The 27,661-nt window shown below is 44.5% G+C and overlaps 2 protein-coding genes across 2 annotated transcripts; both read left to right on the forward strand.

Annotated features, from left to right (window-relative positions):
* The first annotated feature begins 2,539 nt into the window (after positions 1-2,539).
* Positions 2,540-14,115, forward strand: SLC19A2 (solute carrier family 19 member 2). Its single transcript, XM_017834002.1, has 6 exons — positions 2,540-2,728; positions 2,843-3,448; positions 6,580-6,802; positions 10,194-10,386; positions 11,259-11,400; positions 11,630-14,115. Exons 1-6 carry the CDS (start codon positions 2,540-2,542, stop codon positions 11,753-11,755), a joined length of 1,479 nt encoding a protein of 492 aa, XP_017689491.1. The 3' UTR covers positions 11,756-14,115.
* A 5,135-nt stretch (positions 14,116-19,250) lies between these two features.
* On the forward strand, positions 19,251-27,099 carry CCDC181 (coiled-coil domain containing 181). The gene is given in 7 exon segments (XM_017834001.1): positions 19,251-19,345; positions 21,124-21,284; positions 21,805-22,782; positions 24,725-24,871; positions 25,516-25,670; positions 26,245-26,350; positions 26,352-27,099. Coding segments are annotated over 6 exon segments (1,581 nt in total). The 5' UTR covers positions 19,251-19,345; positions 21,124-21,146; the 3' UTR covers positions 26,409-27,099.
* The last annotated feature ends 562 nt before the right edge of the window (positions 27,100-27,661 follow it).

Genomic DNA, 27,661 nt, shown 5'->3' on the forward strand with positions numbered 1-27,661 from the left:
GCAAAAGACAAATCTGTTTTACTCCCTCTTTCTGGATAGTTCCTGAAATATTTGTACCATCTTAGTGCTCTCACCAACTGAGAAAGCATTCTGAACAACAGCTTCACAAGAGTGCAGGTTTTAACTTACAGAAGCATTTCTTCAAATAACTTGATAAAACTTTAGGAGAACTTTTCATACACATATATTTTGTAAATTCCTCCACAGTACACTGCGGGCCAGAAGCTGAAAGAGGAAGGGAATAGGTAAAATTAAGGAAAGAAAGTATAAGAAATCCTACTTTTCACAACTTGTGTCTTCCATCTTAGAAAAAAATTATTGGAAGTTTTGAGGTTGTTACTATCAAACTTCTTTAACCTTTCTTTATTTTTTCTAGTAGACTGGGGAGATGAAAAAAGAAAATGTGGAGGAAGGCTAGGGAAGATAGAAGTAAAAATTCAGGGAATCAAATTTTATATTGTTTCCAAAGGCTGAAAGTATTCCATGAAAACAAAATAAGGTGAGTTCTTTTGAGAACAAAAGAAACCCTGAGAAAACCTGGAGTACTTAAACCAAAATTTTTGCAGTTTCTTTTTCTCATGCAGTTTTTAGGGGAGAAATCTAGGTTGCCTGGCAGACCGACTGTGTATCTCCTCAAGGAAAGGGGCTGAGCAAGTGTAACAACTCCTGCCAATCCCCTGGAAACAGCAGTTGAGCTCCAGTGGCACAACACTAGGGATTGTTGTTTTGGAAGGGACCAAGGTCACCCATTAGATCCTGTGAGGAGCCTGGAAGTTGTGGGAACTGCTGTCTCTAGGTGGGGCACACCATGGGAACCCCAAGGTTTTATTCTTTCTTCCTGCATCTGCTCGGCATGAACTGATGACCCAGATCAGTACCAATGCTCTACACCGCCTGCTAACAGCCCATATCCCTTTATCACCTGCTACTGAGTCACATGCCAGCAGGACAGAGGTGCTGCTAAGAGCTAAGTGAGAGGGAACTGTGTGTTTCTGTTCACTTCCCCTGGGCAATATGTTTATCGGTCATCGTTTTGGCTCATTTCACTCTAACCATGCCACATTAAGAGACCAGCAGTTCCTTGCACATGGCTGAGATGGATTCAGTATTAACAGGAGCTGATTCTTTCTATGTAGATTTTTGCTTCAAGCTAAAGTGTAGTGAAATGGCCATTGACTTTTTTTTTCTTCTTCTTTATTTTTTTTCTAATAAACCTTGCAGGTTTATTACAAAAGAGAACATACAGAACAATGGAAACTTTGCTAGACCCAGAAGATAGCCAGGAAGCAGCAAACCACTGATGCCAAATGATACAGGACCAAAATGTTTATCTGTGTTTGACAGCTGAGTAATCTTATGGCCCCAAACCCTTTCATAGCTATGTTTATTAAGCTATGATGATGGAGATAGTAATAATATTCTGCAATTCAAGAAATTCTGTTCTGGGACTGAGAGGAACCTATTCTTGCCCACCCAACTGTGTATAGCCAGGTGCCCTCTGTAAAGCTTTCATTTTGCTTCCTTGATTACTGACTCCAGGTAGGAGGCAAGATATGCAATTGCACAGATGGGAGGCCTGACCCCTGGTGTGAATTTTCCACGGCATCAGCCAATTTGTAGAACAAACTGTAGGTATAGAGTGGGAAGCCCTAGCAGTGGTAGCAATGTGGTGGAGATCAAGGGAATGGATCACAGGGAAAGGCAAAACAAGTAGATAAAAAGAAAATGTGGGATAGATTGAGGAGCAAAACATCAAATTGTTTAAAAGATTGGCAAAACTTTAAGAATAGTAGTCCTGGGCAAAGCTTTAGATAATGACTTTGAATGTAATAGTTTCATTTTCCCCTCTTGTCTAATATTCCTTCTGGATGAATAGAGTGCTGCTTCATTAAACCACAGAAGCCGTTCCAGCTGTCATAATGCTAAAGGACAGAATGCGGGAGGGGTCAGCAGCTGAACGTGCTTGGGCCGGGAAAGGAAGAATGAGCACAACACAGCAGGAAAAGCACCTCTTTGTTGAGGTGGTTTTCAGGAAAGGTTTGTACCTGTCCCTCGGGGGAACGGGGAGATCAGGAATTCTGGGGGGAGAGTGACCTATGGGGGTACCTAGCCCTGCCCTTCGGAATGGGGAGACAAGGAATTTTGGGGGATGAGTGACCCACGGCTGTCCCCAGCCCTGCCCCTCGGGGGAACGGGGCGATGAAGAATTTTGGGGGTACAGCGACCCACGCGGACCCCCGGCCGTGCCCCGCCGCCCCCCCGCGCACGTGTGCTGCCGGCCCCGCCCACAGGGGTGGCCGTACCCAATCAGAGGGCGGTGCGCCGCCCCGCCCCGCGCGCGCCGGCCAATGGGGTTGGGGCGCCGCTCCGCCGGACGGCGGCGGGAGGCGCCTCTCGGGAGGTGACCCGGGACGGGCCCGCGGCCACCACCGGGAGCGCGTCCGGCCCCGGCAGCGCCTCCACCCCGGCCCCGGCCCCGGCCTCGGCCCCGGCCCCGGCCCCCGCCCCCGCCCCCGGCCCGCCCCTGCCCCTGCCCGGCATGGCGGGACCCCGCGGGGGGCGGCCGGCGCGGCGCTCCGCCCGGGCTGCCGGCGGCGGCGGCGTGTGCTGCTGGGCGCTGCCCACGGGGCTGCTCTGCGCTTACGGCTTCTTCTGCAGCGTGCGGCCGTCCGAGCCTTTCCTCACCCGCTACCTGCTGGGGCCGCACAAGAATCTCTCCGAGACACAGGTACGGCGGCCCCGGGCGCCTCGCACCCCCGCGGGGTGTGTCTGTGTGTCTGTCGGTGTGTCTGTGTTTAGTTTGTGGGTGCTGGGGGTCACCGCCGCCTTCTCCTTCCCGCAGGTGTTCAACGAGATTTACCCGGTGTGGACTTACTCCTACCTGGCGCTGCTGTTCCCGGTGTTCCTGGCCACAGACTACCTGCGGTACAAGCCCGTGGTGCTGCTGCAGGGCCTGAGCCTCATCGTCACCTGGTTCATGCTGCTGTACGCCCAGGGGCTGCGGGCCGTCCAGTTCCTCGAGTTCTTCTATGGGATGGGGACGGCCACCGACATCGCCTATTACTCCTACATCTACAGCGTCGTCGATGTCAACCTGTACCAGAAGGTCACCAGCTACTGCCGGAGCGCCACCCTGGTGGGCTACACGGTGGGCTCGGTGTCCGGGCAGGTCCTTGTGTCGGTGGCAGGATGGTCCCTCTTCAGCTTGAACGTTATCTCCTTAACCAGCATATCCATTGCCTTTGGCACAGCATGGTTTCTGCCGATGCCACAAAAAAGCCTTTTCTTTCACCACGTCTCGAGTCAACAGCTCAGCTGTGAAATGAAGGTGATGGACTGTAAAAATGGATCGGCCGTCCAAGATCATCCTGATGTGCAGAGTGCACCTGGCTGGGAGGATGAGACAAAAGTTCCCTTAAATGGGGAGGGTCATTCAGCAGAGAAACAGGTGAGTTGTGCCCTGGGTTTTCATAAGGAGAAGATGCCATACTGATGTGGTTGTCACACGTGCATATGTGCATATATGTACGTAGCAGTAGAGATGTAATATCTAACATCAAAAAAGTATCCGTTTGCTTAGCCCACTTCCTTATTTATGGCACAGGGAAAATTATTACTGGCATTCTTTTGCTGTTTGAGCATGGTAGACTGCTTCTTAGTTTTCTGAAATTGCTCTCTATGTCTTCCAATGGTATAATTAAAATGCTCTGGGCATCAAATTGCCACTCAATGGTACAAAGCAAGGGATGTCTCTGGGGCACTAAAAATTCAGTATATATACAAATTCTGTGTGTGCTTCTGGATGCATCAGTGACTTGCAGAAAAGAGACAATTCTTCCTGCACTCTCATTTTGACATTTGTTTCTTCGACTGTTGTGCAAGTTGTGCAGTAATAAGCTGTGTAGTAATTGGGTTTTATATGATCCTGGAAGGAAACTAGTCTAGGAAGGGAACTGCAGTAGTTCTTGAGAGCACTTGGAGACAGACATTGATGATTTATAGATGGTCAGAATACAGATAAATTACAGGAAACACCTTTGCATAATAGCAGCTTAATGCAGCCCATGAGAGCACTGAGGTAGTGCCCTGACTTGTGGCTTTTGTAGGCTGCCTAACCTCCAGCAGAGTCACTTGTATGGAAACAAGTGTGCAGGCACCCTTGTTGGGTGATGGGATGTGTTGAGTCCCACAAGGTGATGAGCGAGCAGCCTCCAGTTTGGAGGCCCAATGTGTGTGTGTAGTTGCCTGCTGGGCAGGTCACTGCCCCACTGCTCCAGGGAAACACCTGTAGGGGGATTCTCAGCAGGGGGATTTGAGGGCCTGGGGAAAGGTCAGCCTTGCTCCTTGGACAGAAGGAGGCCTTGCTTGTTCTGAGAACAAGCCAGAAGGTAAGCACGGCTATTGGATTAGTCAGCAGTGGGTATTTCACTTAGCAAGTAAGCCACAGTTAGCTGGTTTGGGGGAGGCAGCATCCAGGGCTGCTTTCAGCTTCTCCAGCTACAGCTGAGAATTAAAAGTATTAACATTCCAGGGACTTAATCCTGCCCCATCCAGCACGATCTTGTGTGAGCAAAAGTGTTTTTAACTGTGTTGTGCTTGTGTGCCGAAGGACATTTGTTAAGACAAGCTCTGTGCCAGTAATGACTAACATATAACTTATCCATCCCTTTTGTTTAGCCTACTCCCACCCTGTAAGAGTACATGTGGTTCCAAAGTAATGGTGAATAGTTTAAAGAAGGAGCAAGTACACCTGTGTAACTCCCCGGAGTTCAGTTATACTTGGTGCTAAAAGTTGAGACTATCGTGACACTGGTGTGTGACGATAGTCTTCCTTCCTGAGGTAACGACAACCATATCTCACAAACATGAATGGCTGTAGGAATAACTATACTGAAGAAGCACTGCCAGGTGGTAGGAGGGCAGATGGGCCTTTCTGCTTTATCAGGCACATGCTTGGGCTGAACATGCCAAATCAGTTTTTGCAGTGTACGTGACAGTTAGTTCCCTTCCCTTGTTTCCTGTGCCTAAACTTGAGCTTCATGTGAAATCTTCTGTGTGGGCATTATGTGCTAAGGTCACATTGTCACAAGCTGACCTCTTCCCAAGTTGTTCTCTTGGGCTTTGGAGGAATGGTCTCTGTATGCAGAACAAGAGTTTCGCCATTGGCAAAGCACCAATGGAACTTCATGTGTTTAATGAAGATGCTTAGAAATTAGTGACCCTTTAAGGGGTGGAAGAAGGCAAGTTCAGGACAGGGTTCAGGCTGTGGTCTTTGGGAATGTTAGTAGAAACACTGTAAAATGAGTTTTATTGCTCATGGAAAATAGTCTTTCCCAGGCACACTGCACAATTCCCCCAGGCAAAGGGCATACCGCCAAGAGCCCAAAGTTGCTGCTGCTGTCTGGAAACCACGCTGAAACTGGACCTGTGACAGCACAATGTGCAATAGCTCAGTCCTGTGACACTGCTGTGTGTTTCCCTGCAGGGAATCCAGGTTCACAGGGGCCAGAGATGCTGGGTGGGCCTTAGGGCTCTGCCCAGTCTCACATAAGTAGTCTAACTGCTCCTCTGACTCACCCAAGAAGGGTCTTGCTTGTTTGCACAGACTCTGTACATGTGTGCACGCAGCAAATGTTATCAGGAACTCTTGTCTACAAAGTAAAGACATGCTCTTTTCCTCTGCTGCTGTTGACATAAATTGGTAAAGAACAGGACTGTAACAGTGTGCATGTAAAAAGCGATTTTGATTGTTGTCATCCCCTGTTGCTATAATTGATCTATTTTCAATTATATTTCTTAAGGGTCTGCCCCCTAGTGTGCTCTTTCTGGAGTGGAAAGATTCATTTTTTACCTCATACCATTTGTCAGGGCACTTAATTTCATGCCATTTGTCAGGACACTTGTATGTACAGGAGCTACCATTTGTGACAGCAGTGTCTGGTGGAAGTAGCTTCTGTTTCTCTTCAGATCCCCAGATGCTATCTCTCACCTTCTTGAAGCCTTAGTGAGCTTTAACAGGGGTAGAGTGTGTTGTAATGAGATTGCTTCTTTGAATATCAATAAACTCGAAATGTTAGTACTAATGAAAATCTACTTTTTTTGTGGGGAGATATACTCCTTTTTCATGTTCTTTGTGCTACAAAATTTGGATCACGACTTAAAAGTGGCAGTGATGGTTTTTGCCTTTATGATTTAAATGGCTGACTTCTGATCCTGTCTTGTCCAAGTGGATATCGTGCCTTGTTCTTCTGTGTCTCTTCTCTGGTACCTTTCTGTTGCTCATATAATATCAGCAGTTCCTGTTCCCCTATTGGGAGAGCTAGAGATGGAGGAACGCTTGGGACTGAACCCTTCCTCTGCACTTAAGGGGATGGCCCTGGTTAGTGCAGAGACCAGTTCCTGAGACTGTGGGATGGGGAAGCTTTTTATTCATTACTGTGTGGAGGTTTGTGTCCAAGAGTGGTATTGTCACTCATCAGTGATCAGACCACCTGAAATGGGCAGTTTTGTGGGCCAGTGTGAAGTATTTATAAACAAAAACTTTACATTTCTGTCCCCTTCCTTCTCCAATCTATGCAGGAGCAGAAAGTAGACATCGTAAAGGTGCTCAAGGATCTCTGGCGGGACTTCCTGCAGTGCTACTCCTCCCGGACCATGCTCTGCTGGTCCGTGTGGTGGGCACTGTCCACCTGCGGATACTTCCAGGTCATCAACTACGCTCAGGGGCTGTGGGAGATGGTGCTGCCTTCTCATAGCACAGAGATCTACAACGGTGCCGTGGAGGCAGCCTCGACGCTCCTAGGTAAGCTTCCCTGACAGACACAGCTAGGGTGCTCAGTGTTGAGTTAGTCACTGCACACGGCTCTGATTCCTGTAACCCAGGACGTAGGTGTTTAAAGGAGCCTCCCAAGTCAGTCTTTATTGTGAAGTATTTGGCAGAAGGCTTCAGGCCTGTGGCTGGCTGTGTGTTCTTGGCTGTCACTATGGCAGTGGAGTTATGCTTGGTTTAACCACTCAGAGTCAGACTAAACATCCTGTGCTTTTGGTTTTCCTTCGGCAGTGTAGGGAACATAAGAAGGTTTCCTGTACACATACAGCATGCAGTGAGCCATGTTTAGTCATTTCAGCACTGTTAAGAGGAGAAGCTATTAAGATGAAAGAAATTGGTTGACTTGAAAGGGACAGGTAGGTCAGTCAACACAAACATTTGTTTATTAAGTTGTTCAATACTGTTTCATTACCAGAACTAGGACAATAATTTTTTCATATAGCTATCCTACCCTTAGAGAGGCTTTCTAGATATTGCTGCAGCATGTTCCTTTTCTTTGATGGACTCATTGTTCCATCATCTGCTGTGGACATCCCATACTTGGGGGCAAAAGAAACCAAGGTATACAAATAAATTATTAGTACTTTCTTGGGCGTACTCACCCACCTCTTGAAGTTTGGTAGGATGTCGTAGCTGGTTTATAGTTCTAAAAGCTGGTCTACAACCTATTGTTAGCTGGCTTTGAAACTGTTAGCAAGTTGATTTTGAAGACTTTGGCTATTCAGTAGTCCTTAGTGTGCTAAACCTGCACTTAAATAGCACACAGTCATACACTGTTCCTCCACCCTAGCATGATGCTATGGCTCTGCTTTCTTGTTTGAATTGGCTTCCTCTACCATCCTGCCTTGATCCTAGGAAGGAAAAGAATCAAGGGAAGGAAGACCCATAATGTGGTCAAATGTCAGTAGATTTAAAAAAAATGGAAAAAAAAAAAAACAAAAAAGAAAGGAGGGGTATTTTTCAAACCTTACCACAAACATCTTTGCTATAAAGGTCCTTTTTTAAAAGGCCTATGAACAATGGACCTGTTAAAAAAAAAGGTGGATGGCACTAAACTCTTGTAAAACTGGAGTTTTTAGTTTCCCATTTTGATTTTTTTTTCTCTAGTATCTTTTTTATAAATGGTTGAATCATTTTGGGTGACATTTTCTGAAAGCAAATTAGCCTCTGGCCCTGAACTGCTCTAAAGACAGAACCAGAAGATCCTTTCAGTTGACACAGATTAATTGCTTGAAAGAAGTAAAGTTTAGTGAAGTAATAGTCTCAACTAAAAGCTTGAAGTGTATATCAGGACTGGAAGGGACCTGTTAAGGATGAGCATACAGTGACCTGACTCCCCAGGCACTAGAGCAAATGCTCTAGCTTCTGATTTCCAGTTAAAATTTATTAATGAGCAGCTTATTTATCTCTGATGTCATGCCATGGTTGTATTTTAGCACAAAATCTTTGCTCTGAGCCAAAGAAATCAAGTTTTTCTAGTGTTCTTGGGTAAGGTTAAGTTTTTTGTTCTCTTCATCATCTTATTAGGTCCTCTTTGCACCAAACCTTGAGTTTGAGTTCCATTGTCTTTGAAGGTGGGTGACTGGAGCTGCAGTCGGCTTTATTCAGTGAAGCCTCAGACTTACAGAAGAACATACTGTTTATTCCTCTCCCTTTAGTAGATAGACCTCTCCTGGTGCATCCCAGATCTGATTTTTCATCATTTTCATCACTTTCATCACTCTTAGTTATGAGCAGTGTTTGGCAACCTTTGTGTCAGATGGTGTTGCCATCCTTGCCTGTGTGGCCCTGCAGAAGGGTTTAAGTTGAGCACGGTGACTCACATCCCTGTCGGCTTCCTGTGCTGGGCAAGAGAAATAGTATTCCTTCTAGGGAGGTCAGCTGACTGTTAAGCTGCATTCATGCACTTTCTTGGGAATGTGTCAGTCCTTTATCAGGTTGGGTTGTGAAACAACTGGATCAGCTGCAGGTGTCTCATGGCAGGACACAGATTGAATATCTTAATTAGGTGTCAGGCTGATACAACCCTTACACATAGGGAGAGCACAACTTCATGAGTTGCCATGAGATCCCAGAGAGTCATGTCTGTTCCCAAATTTCAGAATTGCTAAGACAAGTAGGAAGAAGGCCCTAGGACTTTACCTTCTTTTTGCATCTTAGGGTTTTGCTACAGGGGAGCCAGACTTTCAAATGTCAGTCACATAGTGTCACAGCAAGCACTGGGAAGAAGAGTTTAGGGGGGGTAATAAATTCCTTTCCCTTGGCATAGCTCCCTTCTTCTGTAGTCTGCAAGATTGATGTGAGGCCTGATGGGATCACAGGCTTGTGCACACTGATGGAACACAAGGAGTCTTGGTGTGCTTGAAGGTTTTCTAAGATAATAGGGCATCTAAGGGCTACAAAGAGCTTAGATGCTGCACTATAGCACTTCTGTACTTATAATGCTGAATACAATCCTGTTTTTCACGGATCCCCAGTAAACCTCCCTTTGTCAGTAGGCTGTTTGTCTAGTTTGCTCTGTACAGCGGTGCTGTTATGCTGTTGGTTGCTATTTGTCTTGTTTGCAGAACAAGGCCTACCCTAAATGGGAATTTTCTATTAATATAACATGTATTTAGGCTTCTCAGTAGCTACAACAGTGGTTCTGCACGAACACCTTGTCTGCTCATTGATTTGCATGAAATATCACATATTTTCCATCCTGTGATCTGTCTTCTCTCCCCATCTCCCCTTCATAAAATCCAGTCAGAGTTACAAACCTCTTCTGATTTCAAAGGATTGTTCTTGCACAATCAGTAGCGCATGATTGTACCCTGTGATTAGGCTGCATCCCAGGAGATGTGGATTTGGACTCCTCTTCTTACTTACTCTTACAGCCCAATGTGCTGATGACAGTAAATGTAGGTTTTTGTGCCTCCAAGGAGAGAGCTCTAACAGCTGTGCATCAAAGTAGGTAATGTCTTCCTACCCCCCTAAAGCAGCACAAAATAATTAGCTGAGTGCTTTTGAGAACCAGGGTTTGCATTTCTCAACAGAAATTGCCAAATTGACAACACTGCCACAGTCAAGTGCGGAGAACTAAGCAGCAGTGGCCTGAGTCCTGGGGCTGTGGAGAGGAGAGGAGACTTCAGAGGCCGTCAGCATTGACCTTTGTATTTTTTTTTTGTCTTTCTGTGAAAGCGAGTGGGAGTTTACAGGGTTCCAGGCAAGGGAGGGGTCAGGAAGGAGAGCTTCTAAGGTGGTCACATTCATGTCCTCCACTTCAATCATCTTTGGCTGTCAGGGGCTGTACAGCTCCTAATACACGGTCTCCAAATTGCCCCAACTGCAATTACTAATGGCTATGCTTTCCTTCCTCTCACAGGAGCTGTTGCAGTCGTTGTTGTGGGTCACATAAAAACATCCTGGGCAATGTGGGGTGAAGTGGCACTTGCCCTGTTCTCCTTTCTCATTGCTGCTGCTGTATATGTCATGGACACTGTTCATAACATCTGGGTGTGCTATGGATCCTATGTTGTCTTCAGAATTATCTACATGATGCTAATCACGATAGCAACGTGAGTATCTTTTTTAATATAAACTGCTCTCAATGTTACAGCTGTTGTGAAAGCGGGGTATTTTCTGTGTAACAAGAGTCTGTTGCAAGGGTTTGTGTTGTGATTCTGGTTGGAAACTGAGGCCTGGAGATATATTTAGCTGGCAGCATGCCCAAGCTTAAAAGTCTTATGACACTAAACTGACTACTTTTAAATATTATATAGTGCTGTTTGCCAGGGGGATGTTTTTTACAGACGTGGCTGGAGTGAAGTGTTAACAGATGAGGAGAGGATGATGCTTTGTGTTAAAGCATCAACTCTCCCTAACCTGTAAGGAGGAAAATTTCTTCAGTGTTATTTGTCACTTTGGGGAGGAAAACACTGTCGTTGAACCACACATGCATAATCACTACGAGACAGCTCAATATGAGGAGTGATGCTGAAACTGGTAACTGCAAAGGGAATTCTGGTTAGGAGGATGCCAGAGGTTATGGACCACACTGCAATGGATTGACACTTTGAGACTGCCAACATCTGTCTGAGATCAGAGTGTGTTGTATCTTGTCTGCATGATGAGATCCTTTACATCGAACTGGAGGGCTACTTCAGTAACAGAAACTCAGAGAGCTCCCAAAGTGCTGTTTTAAGGGTTTTTTGGTTGTTTTTTTTTAAAAAAGTTTTGCATGTATCTAAGGTTCTCTTTTAGCTTCTAGTCCATCATGAACCTGTTTAGAAAAGTACACTATCAGTGCAAGGTAATTTAACTGTGAAAAATAGTGGACTGGTCCATGTAACTCCTAAGGCTGCATAGTTGTCCAGAAACATCCCTCCCATTTGTGCAGTCTCTTGTTTTTTCCCTGTCCTTATGTTTCTGGTCATCCCTTTCTTTCCAGGTTCCAGATCGCTACAAATCTCAGCGTGGAGCGGTATGCCCTGGTGTTTGGGGTCAATACTTTCATTGCCTTAGCACTTCAGACTGTGCTCACTTTGATTGTTGTGGATGCCAGTGGGCTTGGGTTGGACATCTTCACCCAGGTATGACAGATGCTCTTACCTCAATTGATGGAAGGCAGGGAGGGAGGAAGGTAAACCAAGCTGTAAAGCTTCTCAGCTGCCAGTTTCTGGATCAAGGGTATGTAGAGAAATAATCACTGATTTCTGATATTTTAGAGGAGGAAGGGAGCTTATTTATTAACCTTCTTATAAATTTGGTAACTGCTTGGTTTAACCACTTCTTTTTATTTTCTTTTCCTCTTCTCTGCAGTTCATGATTTACGCCTCTTACTTTGCGGTCATCTCACTGGTGTTCTTGGTCAGTGGCATATGCAGTATTGTGAGAGCTTACAGAAGACAAGAGCAGATGCAAAGCAGATCTCCTGAAAGCCAGTAGCGCACCAAGCGAAGACTCTTGGTGACTACATATGAAGATACAGATCTATTTTTAATCTCTGCCTTTTCTTCCCAAAGCAGTCACCTTAACGGTATTTGATCCATATTTATACTATATTAGTAGCACATTTTAGAAGGCAAATGTATTAGCTCTTACATAAGTAAGAACAAATATCTTCTTTCTAAAATGCCTTTCGTTCTTCTGTTGCATGTATGGATGTGCAGCAAAGAACAGTAAAGCTTTCTCAAAGAATGAGAACCCTGGGAGGTTTTAGTCTAAGGCTGTCTGTCTGCAGGCAGCTTTGTGATTGTCTAGTCAACTGCTGCTCTCTCTGTCACTGAGGTGCTGCTGCAGGGCAGAAGTGAGGGCACACTAATAGACCTCTCTGTGGAGAGCCCCAGGCCTGGGACAGGAGGTGGCCTTAGGGCTGTGCTCTGCAGTGTGGCTCTCACTGGGGCTATCCTGTGATGCTGGATGCTCCATTTTGAGGACTGGTACACTAATGTTTCTGCATACGCACATGCTTCCTTGAGGAGCTTGTACTGTTTGTTTCTCCTGCTCCTGTCTTCTGTCACCCCTTCTGCCAGCCCATGGCTGATCATGGTGCTTCCCCAAAAACATAACTGTGTCCTGGGGCAATTTGTAACACTGCTGGACTGGTTATCAGCAAAACTACTTGTGCCAGTACCCAAAGGATTGTAAAGCTGGAGGGGAAGTTAAGAGGGAGTTTAAATAGATGAGATGCTAATCCAAGGGACCCTTAGACAACTTTGTGTTTGTCCTTTAGGGCTGCAGGTTTCTGTGATTACAGGAGTCACTGCTTCACAACCCTGGGGGCTGAACTGTTTCAGTGGGATGGTGGATGTTAGCACTAAGAAGTAGGGTGACTTGCAGGATTTTAAGCTATTCTTTGTGGCCTTAGAGAACTGTGACTCTGGTGACTAAATAGACACCTTCAGTTATGGTAGTTAGCACGCTGACTGTCTGAGGCTTTGAAAAATGATGAATTTTGGTCTATCAGTTTTTTCCCCCTTATTATAAAATGCCTTTATGCTTCTGATGGGTCTCTGTCCACTAATGCTACCTCTTCTTTCCACGTGAGCAGAACAATGAATGTTTGGAGTGGGCAGTCCTTTTGTTTTGTCCAGTTTAAGCAATTTGGGACTTGCATCATGTCTCTTTTTAAAAAATAATTTATTTTTTCTAAATTGCTTCAACACTGGGAAGGAGTTGCACAGAGTTGTCCCGGGCTTGGGCACCTGGATACTCAGGTGCCATGATCAGCACAGCAACAGATATCTGCAGTATACTGTGGAAATGGCCTGTGGACTGTCCCTGTTGCTGTGAAGGTTGTGGTGATTTTAAGTGTACAGGAGAGCTGGCAAGGGAGAAGGTGCAACACATTGTGCTTTCCTCCATGCCTTCTCTTTGTGTGTTGGTTAGAGGTTCTTCCTTCTTTCAGCTGAAGAAGCAGCTTTGGTTCATCACTTGCTTTTAGTGCCATGGAAACTTCACAGCATTGGGGTTGGGAAGGTGTTTTCCTTCTGACTGGGACATTTCTCATCATTTTCTGTGAACCTGAGCCTTTATCACACAAGGTGAATGATTAATGTGTTTGGGATCTGGGGCCTGGGGACCCCTTCCAGGCTGGCTTCTCAGGGGAACCCACTCCCCAAAGCTTCTCTGTGTTTGCAGGCTGCCTCCTAAAACAGTCCCCTAAAGAGGGCTCAGCTGCACTGGCATTTACAGACGTAAACTTCAGCCTTATCCTGAAATGGAAACTTGAAGCCACCCATGTATATATTCCTTTCTCTGCTGTTTTTTGTTTAAAAAAAAAAAATCTGAAGCCATGAAATACTAGCTGATGAGCTGTCCTGGTGCAGGGGTAGTCTGTCCTTTGAGTTCCTTGGTCTGATGGCAGTTGCAGCAAGGCCAGAGGAGTGGGTGTATGGCACTCTTGTCAAGTGACCCAAAGGAGCAGCTCAATTTTAATCATGTTTTTCATACAGAGAGCAAATCTTTGATGGGGAACAGCCCTGTTATTTTAAAAGCAAGTCAAAAATTAACTAACAAATTACAGCAATAGCAATGATTTGTCTACCAAAGTAATGAAACTGTGGCAACTGCAATAGAGAGGCATACTACACTGTGTACATGTTCAGGTCTGCTAATCTATGGGAGCCATACCTGGATGTTGTTCAGGTTCCTAGCTATGCTGTTGCTGTGGTGATGAGGTGACTATAGAGCCTGACTGGAGCTGTATGCAGAGTTAATGATGCCTATGAAATTCTGTAACCATGTTGACATTGTTGGTTTCTAATTGAATAGATATTTTTGTTAAATAAAACTACTCTGAGATATCCTGTGTGGCCAGTGTTTGTTTTCTATCTTGATACCTTGCTAATCCACAGCACTGCTGCTTCAGGTTTTTCTGAGCACCTTTGTAACAAAGAAGAAAACAATATAGGACGAAACACGCAAAAAGAAGGTAGTCTTCAAGAGGCTGGTAATAACTGGCTGGCTTCTGTAGGTTTGCAGAACTCTGTGCAAGTGTCTTGTATTAAAGATTCTTAATTGCTGAACTCTAGTTCCAGTGCAGACTGGTCCAGTGAGGTAAGTCATCACTCACTGATGTAGGGTAACCCTGGTCAGGATGCATCAGTCTCACTGAGGGTGACAGCAGGGGAGAGCAGGTGTAGGTTTGCCATGCAGGAGGACCTTTCTATTTACATTGACCTAATTACAAAACTGAGGCCTTAAGGAAGAAATGCTGTAAGTTCTGCATCTTGGCATACCCGCACTTGTCTGCCTTGGAAAGCTGTCCCTGCATTGTGCTTCTAGATGTCTTGCACCTCATAGTACAGGGTGGGCTGGAGGGCAAAGTGATCTCTGAGTATCTGCTGCCAGTTTGATGTAGGTTGGTGTGGGTAGTAGTCCAGCAAGCCCTTTACACAACCCGAAAAGCAAGAGAAGAGGGGTGTTCTGGGGAGGAAAGGGGGAGGGGAGGCTTTTTTAGGATTGTTTCCTTCAGAGCTTTATTGCGAGGCAGGAAGGATAGGACTGTCAGCATGTCAAGTTTGCTCTGACTTTCATTCATCTGCCATCCCTGGGTGAATGCAGGAGTAAGCTGTGCAGGGATGAGTTTGACAGTGTGAAGGATTAAAATCTCTGCTTGTATATGTCAGTAAGGCAGCTAGTAGCTCATACAGGCATATAGCATTACCCTCTCAGGTGGATTCAAATGTTTCACATGCGGTGCTGGTGCAAGGTGCTGTGACAAGAACCCTGAGGCTGCTCCTGACTTCAAGAGAAGCAAGTCCACATCAACTGTGGCAATCCTCCTTGCTCCTCCCATCGAATCCTGCCACATCGTGTACAGCTGAGAGAGCTGGAAAGGGACACGCAGCTGCTGTGAAGGAGCTGAATTTCTGCCTTGGAGATACAGCATGCAGTGCAGTTTGATGGAGATGAGATAAATACTACACACGGCTCTGCCTGGGAAGCTGTGGCTGTTTCTTTGTTCCAGTTGATGCTCTGGGCTGCTGGAGGTGAGTGCTACTACTGAATCTGTGTGTCCTGCATCAGATCTTACCTGCTGGTAAGATCAAGACAGTATAATTCCTGGACTAAAGCTAAAGAAGGGATCACTGGGATCACTGTTACATTGAGACGTGCTGGGCTTGTTCTGTCCAAAAAGCAAGGAATAGTAAGAGCTGCCAAAGGCTGCTGTTTCGGGAGCAGCACCCACTGCTGTCCCTCTGGGCTAGCACTGGCTGTGAGAGCCCACCAGGGCATGGCAGGGCTACACTCAACCCTGCTGTGGCTGTGTGCATGTGTGACACAGCTGGCTGCTCTGGCGGTGCTCTCAGGGAAAGGGAAGGGCTCCGTATGGAAGGGGTTGCATTTTCTTCTCTGTTGGTGTGATCGCAACCAAGTACTGGAAAGAAAGAGGGACTTTGGCTATGGAACTGGGAGCTCTGGACCCTGTTCCCAGTGGCTCCTAATAGTGTCAGCTGTTTCCTACATAACATACAAAGGTGGTAAGGTGCTTGTTCACCATTACTCTGGAGGTGTTACACAGCCTTTCTCTGTGAAATGTACTTTCTCTGCATGAAACAGTGTTCCCTGAACAGTGTCTGATGCATTAGTGACATGGAAAAGAGCAGCCAACATGTCGGGGCTGGTCCTTGGAGCCCTGCACTGCTTAGCTGCTGTTTTCATAGCATTTTTAATAACCATTCTCTGTAGCTTCCTCACAGATGGGAACATCTGAAAACCTACATTTAATGACATGTGGGTTAATGAATGCATGCATGAATTTAGGTTGACCTCATATCATTAAGTTATCATTACCAAGCATCACAGCTTGATATTCAGACAATGGGGTCTAATCCTTGTCTTAATCATGCTGATTTGTTATTAGTCAAATAAAGCATCTCTTGTGAATGAAAATGTTAGCACTGGCTTTTAAGCTGAAGGATAGTCTTATGAAAAAAGCAGAGTGGAAAGCTTTGGTATTGTGCCAAGTTCTCTGAATTTTAGTGTGCTATAAATGTGTCAATGACACCTATCTATAAAATGTGGAAAATCAGAAACTCAGCGTATTGTCTGCAAGGGTGGGATAACTGCATGCCCTAGGTGAGGTCAGTGGTTGAAGTTATTTCAGGTACAGCAAAAACCATTGCCAAGCAAGAACCATACCCGAGTGTTATCTCCAGTAAATATTAGGGAGTCCTTCCAGCCCGCTGGAAACAAAACCCGTTTCTCTTTCCCGCTATATGGTCTAGGATAAGCAGAAATCCTGAGGTAGTGGAATCCAGCCTCCTCCCGTGGCATGTGGCCTATGATGACAGATGTCTTCAGAGATCTCCTGAACCCCACCTTGAAGGGGTTTAGCTTTTCTATCCCATGTGACTGAGTGAAAGGGTAACTCTACTCAAGTTACTCTGAGAGTTATCAAAGCCCTGGCTTCGTGGCTGTTTCCTGCATGTATTTTCTTCCATTAACATTAACCCTTTAGTACAGCAGGGATGCTGCCCTCTGAGGTCTGTGGCCTTGTAGACTGTCATCCTCCACTTTGCTGTGCCAGTGTACTCATTTCCAACTGGGAGCCACGGCTGTGTGAAGGACAGTGTGGTAGGCACCATATCAGTACTGCCAGTGAGGGCAACTCCCTCCCTCCACCCCCGGGGGGGTCATGCTGCCGTAGCCCAGGGCCACGGTCTGGCAGGAGGGTCATCCCCCAAAATATGGTGCTGGGAAGCATCTTGTGATGCTGCATGACCCTTGGTCACCCTGGAGAGCTGCCAGCAGCTGCTTCCCCTTGCAGGGACCCCTGCGTGTGCTCCATGGCGAGTCTGATGGTCACACAGCTTGTTGGGGACCTGCTGATCACAGGGATGTGGCATCCGCTACCTGTGGGGGCTGTTCAGTCCCCCATAGAGGAGGCTGTGATGTGCCACCTCCCCCTCAGCTCTACTGAGGAGCCTGACACCTCTGCCAGCTCCCTGGCCCAGAAGGTAAATCGGGTGGGGTTATTTGGTATTTTTTTTCCAAACGGGAATTAATTCAGGGTGTTTTCCTGATTTTCTTTGTTTCTTTTTTTCTCCCCGTTTCCAAGTTCTGGGAGCAAAGCGTGGTTAACGCAGAGAGGTGTTTCTCTGGAGATTCACTGCTTGTCTCTCATTAGCTGTGAGGCACTGGAACAGCTTGCCCACGAAATTGTGGATGTCCCATCCACGGAACCACTCGAGGCCAGGATGGGGCTCTGAGAAAACTGGTGTAGTTGAAGGTGTCCTACCCATGGTAGAGGGGTTGGAACTAGATGATCTTTAAGGTCCCCTTCCAACCCAAACCATTCTGTGATTTTATAATTCCGTGATTAACAAAAGCCCGAATTCTGACGCTGCTGGCTCTTGCGCTGATCCGATTGCTCATCATGAATAATACAACACAGAAACTGAGGCTCTTCCCTGGCAAGTGCATAATTTAACAGCATCCAAGGGCTTTCATCTGGACAGGGAGAGCCGCCGGCCGCTCTCCTGGGGAGGGGGGGATGTCCCCCGGCGCCCCTCAGTGTTCTGCTTCCCGTCAATTCCCAGGCGTTAAATGGAATTGTGTCACACGGAAGGGGGGGACAAGGAGGGGGGGCGCGGCGCGGAGCCCCGTCTCCATGGCAACGGGGCGGTGGCGCCTCTCCAGCGCCGTGCCCGGCGGCGGGAGCGGAGCGGGAGGAGGCGTTTGTCCCTCGGGAGCCGCCGTGCGGTGACCGGCGCCGCAGGGAGGTGAGGGGGGGCGGCCCCGCTGCTGCCACGGCAACGCCGCGGGCGGGCGGCGGCGCCTCCTGTGCCCCGGGCCGGGCAGCGGCGGGACCCGGCGGGACCCGGGCAGCGGGCGGGGCGGCGCGTCCGAGCGGAGCAGGTGGTGCTGGTGAGGACCTTCCACACCGCAACAGCGCTGGGCTCGGGTTTGCGGGTCTGCGTGCCTGTATGTGTGTGTGTGTGTGTATGGTTTAGCGCGAAGGGACAAAGCGACAGAAATCCATCGCTATATCCCGCCTTTTGCTGTGGCGGTGCCTGAGTGTAAGCACGTAGAGGTGTCACTAAGCTGTGCGGAACAGTCCCCCCACAGACACACCCCGGTTAGGACAGAAGCAGGTGGAAATGAAGGTCTGAGATTTTCTGAATGCTTTTGGTCCCTCTTAAAGCTGAATCACTTTAGTTCATGAGACCCTAAATAGAATAGCAGCTGAATCCGGATTTTCTGGTGCCATCAGCATAAGAAAGACATGTTGGAGCAAGTCCAGAGGCGTCCAGAAAGTTGATCAGGAGACTGAAGCACCTCCGCTACCAAGACAGGCTGAGAAAGTTGGGCGTGTTCAGCCTGGAGAAGAGAAGGTTGTGTGGAGACCTCATAGCACCTTCCAGTATCTGAAGGGGGCCTACAGGGATGCTGGAGAGGGACTCTTCATCAGGAACTGTAGTGACAGGACAAGGAGCAATGCATACAAATTGAAAGAGCAGAAATTTAGGATAGAGGAAATTCTTTACTGTGAGGATGGTGAGGCTGGAACAGGTTGCCCAGGGAGGTTGTGGATGTCCCATCCCTGGAAGCATTCAAGGCCAGGTTGGATGTGGCTTTGAGCAACCTGGTCTAGTGGGAGATGTCCCAGCCCATGGCACAGGAGGTTGGAACAAAGTGATCTTTATGGTCCCTTCTAATCCTTAACTTCTGTGATTCTATGAAACAAGGACATAGAACTGGAAATTCATTCTTCAGCCATGACTACTTTATCTTACAATAGAAGTTGATTTTTATGCTGCTCCCCATTATTATACTCTAACTAAATGAATTGAACAGTTTTCAGTGTTTGTGTTGAGTGCCACAGGCTAATGTGAATGTGTTTTGTTAAAGGCACAGTTCAGCTGTGCAGGTTTTTTGTCCGCTTACCATAATGATTAAGTCATAGAGAAATAGTTCTTTTGTGCTCAATATGTACGAGAGCAAAGTAACCTCTATTAAGAACCCAAACCAATGATATTTGTGAAGGAAAGAGCATTTTCCAGCAAAAATCATTACCTGTCATATGAGGTGGTGCAGGAAAATGATCGAAATAGACATGGCGTGGAAAGCCAAGGCAACAGTCTGAAAGAGCTCTAAAAATTTAAATTCTGAGAAATCTAGCGTGAACGAGTGACTCTGGTGGCAAGTGATAGCTTAAAAGAAGTGAAAAAGAAAAAACTGCCAGATTTTCTTGAACAGCATATGGATCGAAAAAAAGAAAGACCTTTTAAAAGTTTCTGTACAAGTTTGCAGCAAAAAATGCCCAGCTCTATTACCACTTTTTTCTCTTAGACAAAATCTTGACTAAATTTTGAAGTCTAAAAGAGCAGCACTCTTCCTTGGGTGAAAGGGTTTTTACAAAATGCATTGCAAAATGCATAGACAGATTGGAAACTCCAGGTGCAGCCCTTTTTGATTCTGTGGTTCTATGATTCTGTGATTCTTGTCTGGAAGGGCAGGATGGTCATACGGCAAGAGCTGTCTTGCTGTTCCAGGGCCATCCAGAGCCAGAGCTAACTCTTACACCCATACTGCGTTGCCATAAGCTAATGCTCATATCATAGAATCATAGAATGTTAAGGGTTGGAAGGAGCTTTAAAGATCATCGAGTTCCAAACCCCCTGCCATGGGCAGGGACACCTCCCACTAGACCAGGTTGCTTAAGTTCCCATCCACCCTGGCCTTGAACACTGCCGGTGTTGGGGCATCCACAACCTCCCTGGGCAACCTGTTCCAGTGTCTCACCACCCTCACAGTGAAGAATTTCTTCCTAATATCTGTCCTAAATTTCTCCTCTTTCAATTTGTACCCCTTACTCCTTGTCCTGTCAAAACAATCATGATCTTTAGTATGTTGTAAATGGCATGGATTTGTCCTACTAGAGAGACACTCAGAAGTGGCACCTTCCAGCCATAGCAGAGGGTACAAAGAGGACACGAACGTTCAAATAATCAAGAGGTTTTTTTCCATGTTGCTTTTGTAAATAGTAATAAACAAATTAGGGAGGGAATTATGAGTGGTTAAAGCTGTCAAAGGAGCAGGATCAGCTCTCTAGGCTGGTGAGTGTCTCCACATCTTTTGTGTCTTTAGATGGAGACAGATGCCTCCTACTGAGTGAGCTGAGCCGAGGGGCAGCAGGCGGTCAGCCTGGAGCACCAAGCACCGGCTTTTAAGCAGTCCTCCAGGAGCCGATGGCATCTGTGTGCTAGCAGTCCCAAGATTGTTTAAAAGACTCAGTCCTTATAGTAGCTCACCTTCAGTTTTGTCATGAGTATGACTATATCCAGCCTGACTAACAGCTTAATGAGTATTTCCCTTTGTTACCCTACTCAGAAATTCAAACCAAAACTGAATATTTTTCTCAGCAGTCTCAGGTGGTATCTGTGTAACTTTAGTTGCCCCCATTACTAGTGGAGGGGATGTGGTTTGAAAGCTGCTGTAAATGCTCAGGCACTCTGTCAGGAGTCCAGTCAATGAATGTCTTATTTTAATATGTCACTATGAGAAGCTTTTTGGTAATTTGATCTAATGTAAGCTGTGGCTCACATGGTTCTTCTAGGACTTGTAAGTCACCTTAATTTGCTTTAACTCAAATCTTCTCCTAGTAGCAGGAGCTGGAAAGGCCAAAATCATTCACATTTATAAACCATCAGTGATCCTTAGTCCTGAGGTGCTATGGCACTGTCTAACGTGGTTGTATTGATACTGCTCACAAATTTGATGTGGGTGCCAGAGGAAATACCAGTGTTCTATATTTGTGTGCCACTGGAGTTTTAAAACATTTTTTTCTCTCTCCTTTTTCGTAGTACTACTCTAACACATCACCAAAATGAGTGAAAAGGAAGATCAAGGAGATCCAGCAGATATCAGCGATTTAACAGAAAATGTAGAATATGAGGATGATTTTGAAAAAGACCTGGAATGGCTAACCAATGAAGAAGAAAAAGAAAACCTTGTTGAAAGAGAGGTATTTGTTACATTAAATGCTACTTGTCTTATATAGAAGACAAAATTGAGTAGTATTTGGAATCATAAGCACAAAATTCAGTATCATTTGAAATGTGTAGGTACATTCACTGAACTTTGACAAGGAAGCTTATTTGGGATTGTAGTGAAAAACATTTCAGTGAACTAACTGGTTTGGTTTTAATTGCCTTAAAACAGAAAATTCAGTGTTCATTGAAAATAATGTTTGTTTCAAAAGTGCTTTTGGGTTCCTTTGTGCAACACTTGTTCAGGTTTTATGCTGATTTTACCCTTGTTTTTATGCACGAGCCATGGTTAGTTAAACTTTGCGCAAACGTGAAGATGGAGAAAATACAAGAGAGTTGTTAGTGCCAAAAAAAGCTGTTAGTATATACACTATTTGACAGCCTTGTTTAGAATTAGAGTAGTTAGTACTGCTGTTCTCTGTTGCTGTTTCTTTTCTCTTTCTTTGATACTGTTCTTTGTTGAGAGAAGAGACTATTTTATTTTATTTTTTTTAGACTCCTGAAGAAAAGGAAGAGGATATTGAAGCACAAATTCTTAAAGCTGCAGACAGCTTTGAGGAAGTCATTGAGGAAATTGAAGAAAATCTAGATCAGCTTTCAGAGGCAGATGTAAGTGAGAAACTGAGATACTCCACCAGTGAAGAAAGTTTGGAATCCAGGTCAGATACTGGACAGGAGGGCTATGGGTCTGATACCAGTGGAGAAAGCTCTACCCAGGAATCCAAGCTGGAAAGCCAGGATGAACTGAGTGAGATAGTGGATGAAGAAATAAAGCGTTACATCTTAGAAAAGATTGAAGAAGCCAACAAAGAGCTGGAGAATCAGGCTCCTGTGGATCAAAACAGAGAACGGAGGTTAAAATTCAAGGATGAATTGGTGGATCTTGAAGTTCCTCCTCTAGAAGATTCTGGAGTTTATAAAAGTGACTTTGCAGGAGGAGATGATGTTTCAAGTGTGCTATCTCAGTTGCATATTTCTAATGACATGGGACAGGAAAGCACATCCCTTTCACCACGTGCTGGCATAGATGAGGACATGACAGATGGTAAAATCCTAGTGGAAAAAGATGGGAAGTTTGAACTCTTAAGTTTATGTGATATTGAAAGCCAGGGCTTTTTGCCCCCAATAAGTGTTTCTTTTACTGATATTGAAACTCACCATGTGTCTCCAAAATCACACTACAATTCTTTTCGCACTCTCTCTCAAATAAAGGAAATACCTCCAGTAAGACCAGGAGCACGTTCTTTTTCTCCTAGTGAAGAAGAGTGTGTGTATTTCTCTAAGCCTCCATCTAACTCTAAGTATCGTCCAAATTCTGCTGTCAATGCTGCAAGAGGTCTGGGAAAACAGAAGAATCCACAGAGGACTCAATCTGCAGATGTGTCCGTGAAAAGCTCCACTTACATTCTTTCTCCCAGACAAAAAGAATTACGGAAGCAGTTAGAAAAAAGGAATGAAAGACTGAGGAAAGAGGTAAAGATATAGAGACACAGTGACCATCCTGTTCCTCTACATCACAGAGATCATGTACTCAGGGCATTATTCCATTTTTCCAAGATAAAAGAGTTAGCAATAGGAATAATAATAATAATTCTCTGAGATTTGTATAGAATCTTTCAAAGCTGCTTTCCCACAGAGTGGTGTAGGATCATGCCTTGCTCAGAGGAGAAATTAAGTCTTTATTTAATATGTCCTTCATAGGTAGGCTGCTTTCTGCTATACTGTGCTTACTGCTTTTGCTTATTGCCTCTACCTAGGTTCTGTTACAGTCCCACTATTCCTGGAATTTAGCACTTGGTGTCACATCTCCACAGATTACACTGCAATGCAGGAAATTTACATTAACCACAGGTTAATGGCAGGTTCACAGTTGGGTGCTCATGAAGTATGAATTAGGCAAATATATGGGAGATTGTTCAGTCATAATATAAAATTTACACAGGAGAATGACTGTGAGAACCCTTTTAATTCTCAGCTCCTTACTCAGAAAAAATTTAATAGAGAGTCAGCCTCTGACAGCTGTAATGAGGACTTCAGAAATCTTTACCAAGGATTTAAAAAACTTAGATGTTTTTCTTCTCTTTGCATTATGATGATACAATTACAAAAACATAACTTGCTTTGTATGCTCTATAAAAAGAGCCTGAAGCATCTGCCATTTTTCTGTGCCATGATGTACTAAGTAAGCTGGCTAAAGTAGCTTCCAAGGTTGCTTTCTATCCGTGGAAATAGGTCTAGCCTGCTTTATTTGAAAAGGTTGCTGAGGCTTAGCTCAGTAATGAGGGGTATGAAGTGTGACAAGCGATTGATGTGTTTTCTTTGCACACACAAGACTAGATCTCGACACCATGCTGTGTGTATTTAAAGTAAAAGGTGATGTGGTGGAGTCAAGGAAGGTTATTTTCATAACAGCATGTGCTAAATTTCTTCCTTTGTTGGCTGACTTACAGAAAGGTAAGAATGTGTTACCTTATTTCTTCATTCTTGAATGGAATTCTTCCATTCTGTGATGGATCTCACAGGCGTGAAACATTTCTTGACATTACTGGAATCCATCTGCTTCATTTTGGTGGGGTTTCTTTCATTCTAATAAATTACAAATTATAAATTTAGAGGATAATCTGGAAGTTGTGTGTAGGTAGGAGGAATGGCATCTATTTGCAAGAAGAATAGATTTCTGCAAGTGTTGAAATGAGTACAGATTGTAACTTTTGTGTCAAAGAGAGTAAATCCTGGTAAAAAAATGTCCTAATCAGCTTCCTGAAGCATTCATTGAAAACTTTTCTCCTCCTTGTAGATACTTCTTTTCAGCTAAAATGCGATTAATAATTAAAAGAATCTTTGTTTCAGTTTTGAAAAAATCAGTTCATTTTGTAAAAAATGTTTCATTTTGAAAAAAGCGCAAAGCTACTAATACTCCTTAAGTAAACATATTACAACTTCACATCCAGAAAAAAGTCCTTTTTTATAAGGTAGTGCCTGCAATCCGTAGGTAGTTAAATATCCTCTAGGGTTTAGTCACCCATCAAGCCTGAGAGCTGCATTCATTTTTAAATTGCATCAATTTGAAGTGATTTTAAGCCAATCTGAGTACTGGGCAGACTTAATTTTAAAAGTTTTCACCTAATGCTATTTAAATGTCTGTGAGTCGAGATGTATCATGGAAATTGAGGTAATCACAAAAAGGATTAGACTGAAAGCATCTGAATGTGTCATGAACCGCAGGAGTGCTCCAAGTTATTTCTTCCTGAAAGTAGTATCAGCTATGATGCAGTCTTTGAGTATTCCCGTTTCATTGGTATTTTAGTGTGTCTCTCATATAATTCCAGTGGCTTATTTATTGCCTGTGAAGGTCTTTGCAGATTAAGATGATTCTTTTAAAAGCTAAGTTTATTCACCTTTCATTCCACTTAAGGAAGAAGAAAGACAAAGGGAACTAGAAGAACAGAAGAGAAGAGAGAATGAGATAGTTTTTAAAGCTTGGTTACAGAAGAAGAAAGAACAACTGCAGGAAGAAAAGCGAATTCGCCGTGCAAAGCAGCTGGAAGAGTTGAGCATCAAAGTAAGATCTTCACAGGGTAAAGCTGGGATCTACAGTGCTCTTGTTAAATAGGAAAACCAAATTCTAAGCCTGTGTTCTTAGCAAAGTGTATGAAAATTTACAGCGACAGGGAATGTTCTTGTTACGTTGTTTTCAGTGAAGAGCCAGATAGACTTGCATGTTTAGGGTTGTTCTGCTTGGCAGGGTGGCTTGAGTCGTGGAAGTGGCATACATGAACTTAACTATAAAATCACAGGGGATACAGTGATACTCCTGTTTATCAGGGGAATGACTTGGGTGAACCCTGCAGTGAACAAGCACCCAGAAAACTCTGGGAAGCATGTTCCTAGCCATCAGAACTTGTTGGCAAGCAGTTAATGCACATGACCTGATCAAAAGCTGGAGATTCAGATACTGTTCTTAAGTTCCTCTGCATTGCAGTGATGGGTTTGAACAGCTAATTTCAGTATCTTTTAAACATAGCACTTTGAATGCTGGCTCATGTATATATCCCATGCCATATTAGCATATGCTCTAGTTTGCTTATAAAGTATGTTTTGTGGAGGGGAGATGCCAGCAGAGTTCAAAAAAATTATTATAATGTGATTAATATAAAGATCCTTTAATGATAAGCTATATGTATACATGTCTTTTTTATTAACTAGGAGAGGAATAGGGATCCAGAAGCAGCCTACAATTTATGGCTTAAAAAAAAGCACCGAGAACACATGAAGGAAAGACAGATACAACTTTTGAGACGCCAAGCTGAGGAACTTGCCTTTTATCCAAGGACAGAGGAATGCGACAGAGCTTTTAAAGAGTGAGTAGGGTCATTCCTAAGGAACCATATCTGAAACTTTTGTAGGCTATCAGCTTGATACTGTAGTTATGGTACATTTTTACTGCTGAAGTCCTTACTGTTTTGGGGGGGCTTTTTGCTGAATATGCCCTTTTAAACTTACTTACAGTCTAGCAAAAATACATCAATTCCTTAATGTTGTTACTTCACTGTTGTGAAATTACTTGTCAGCACCTGAGCTGAAATAGCGAATTGCTTTTGCTAAAAAAGGGATCTTCTCCCTAAACCCTTTTTTTTGCCTGCTTTGGAGCAGGCTTGGGCTGATTCAGTTCATTAAATGAGTATAATGTTAATCTGCCTTTAACAAAGTGGGGGAGGTAAAGATAGGTGCAGAAGCAGGAGAATTGGGGTGGAAAGGTAGTGCCTCCTGTGTTTGGGTGTGGCAGCTTTTAGACTGTTTCAGCCATGATACCTAACCTTACCTTGCAGGACAGGGTGACTCCAGTTTTGGGGGGGGCAAGTCTCCTTTGAATGGATGATGTAAAACTTTAAATTGCAACTGCCAGTACTTCTGGTCCTCCTTCTCTCTCCACAGATGGCTCAGAAGAAAGAGAGAAGAAAAACGAGCAGCAGAACTAGCTGCTAAAGAGAGAGTAAGGCAGCTTAGATTAGAAGCCAGAAGAGCAAAGCAGATGCGGAACATCCACTGTATTTAGTTTAGAGCCAAAATCCTTTCACTTCACAGACCATTACAGTTGAAAATTTGATGTAACCACAGAGTTCTTGGTGACAGTCTTCTTAATTTTTATGGCTTGAGTTTTTGCTCTTTACAGTAACTGACTTTTTGTGGTGTATTTAAAGCTTTCAATTGAGTTTAACAATTACCTTCAGTGACAATGATTTTCCTATTTATATATTTGTAATTTTGTTGAAAAGCCTGCTTTTATACATAACTCAGGGATCTTCTTGGTTTAACCAAATCTAAATGAGTGCAAGATCCATATATGAGGGTGGCAAATACACATTCCCATCTTTTAAAGGCACTTTAACTCCACCATGAATTCCTGGATGCAGGCTGTTATGTAAGATGTTGGATTTTTGCTGGATTAATATTGCTATGTGCTGCTGCTTGTGATGAAGGCTGTACCAGGTGTTATGTTGTTGGAAAATCATGTTTCTTGTACTACTTCCTATTGATCTGCTGACCAGCTCTAGACCAGAGGACTATTTTCTTTTTAAGGTTTAAGGAAAGTGGTCATTGAAGGCTAACGTGTAGGTGAGCGTGCAACAGTTTGTAAAACTTATTTCTGTGAGTCAAATTCAGTAGTTTTGTATTCCATGGAATTAAAAGGTTGTGCAATTTATGACCTTTCCTAATGTTAAGGAAGCTAGGTTCCCTGTATAGATGTCAATGTTTGCTAAATTTATTATAATAAACTACATCACCTTACCCAGCTAAATTGTGAACTCTTGACAGAGAACATGCCAAGGTCACTCATGAAATCATAAAGTCAGTGAAAGAGGAGGAACTTTCTGTCCAGCTATACATCCAACAGATTTCATGGTCATGGCATTGCTCTTCTATTTTTCCTCATTCAAAATGTTTTCTGGAAGTACTGCAACAGACAGAAGTGTAGTAGCTTCAAAGCAGATTTTCTGTTAGCATTTTTCTCCTTTTTTTTTTTTTTTTGGAGCTAGTTACAGGCATATTGAGAGAGTACTGGTGTTGGACTGGAGAGTGCTGTCTTGCAGCTTTTGACAACATAAATAGAGGGTGTGGATGCAGATGAAATTTCACATGCTCATGAGAAACATGAGTAGCAGGTACCTTCCTCCTTCCTGTACCTTCCCTGACACCAAAGGGAAGAAATGCTTCTTGTATCTACCAAGAAAATCCAGGGGAAAATTCACAAAGGTGCAGGCATACACAGACAATATCATCTCCCTAACTGTAGTAAGCTACAACAGAAATGCTTCTTGGTTCATTACCTCAGACCAGCAGGGTGAAGGGT

This window comes from Lepidothrix coronata, unplaced genomic scaffold, assembly GCF_001604755.1.
Source record: "Lepidothrix coronata isolate B3197 unplaced genomic scaffold, Lepidothrix_coronata-1.0 Scaffold226, whole genome shotgun sequence".
Classification (NCBI taxonomy): Eukaryota; Metazoa; Chordata; class Aves; order Passeriformes; family Pipridae; genus Lepidothrix; species Lepidothrix coronata.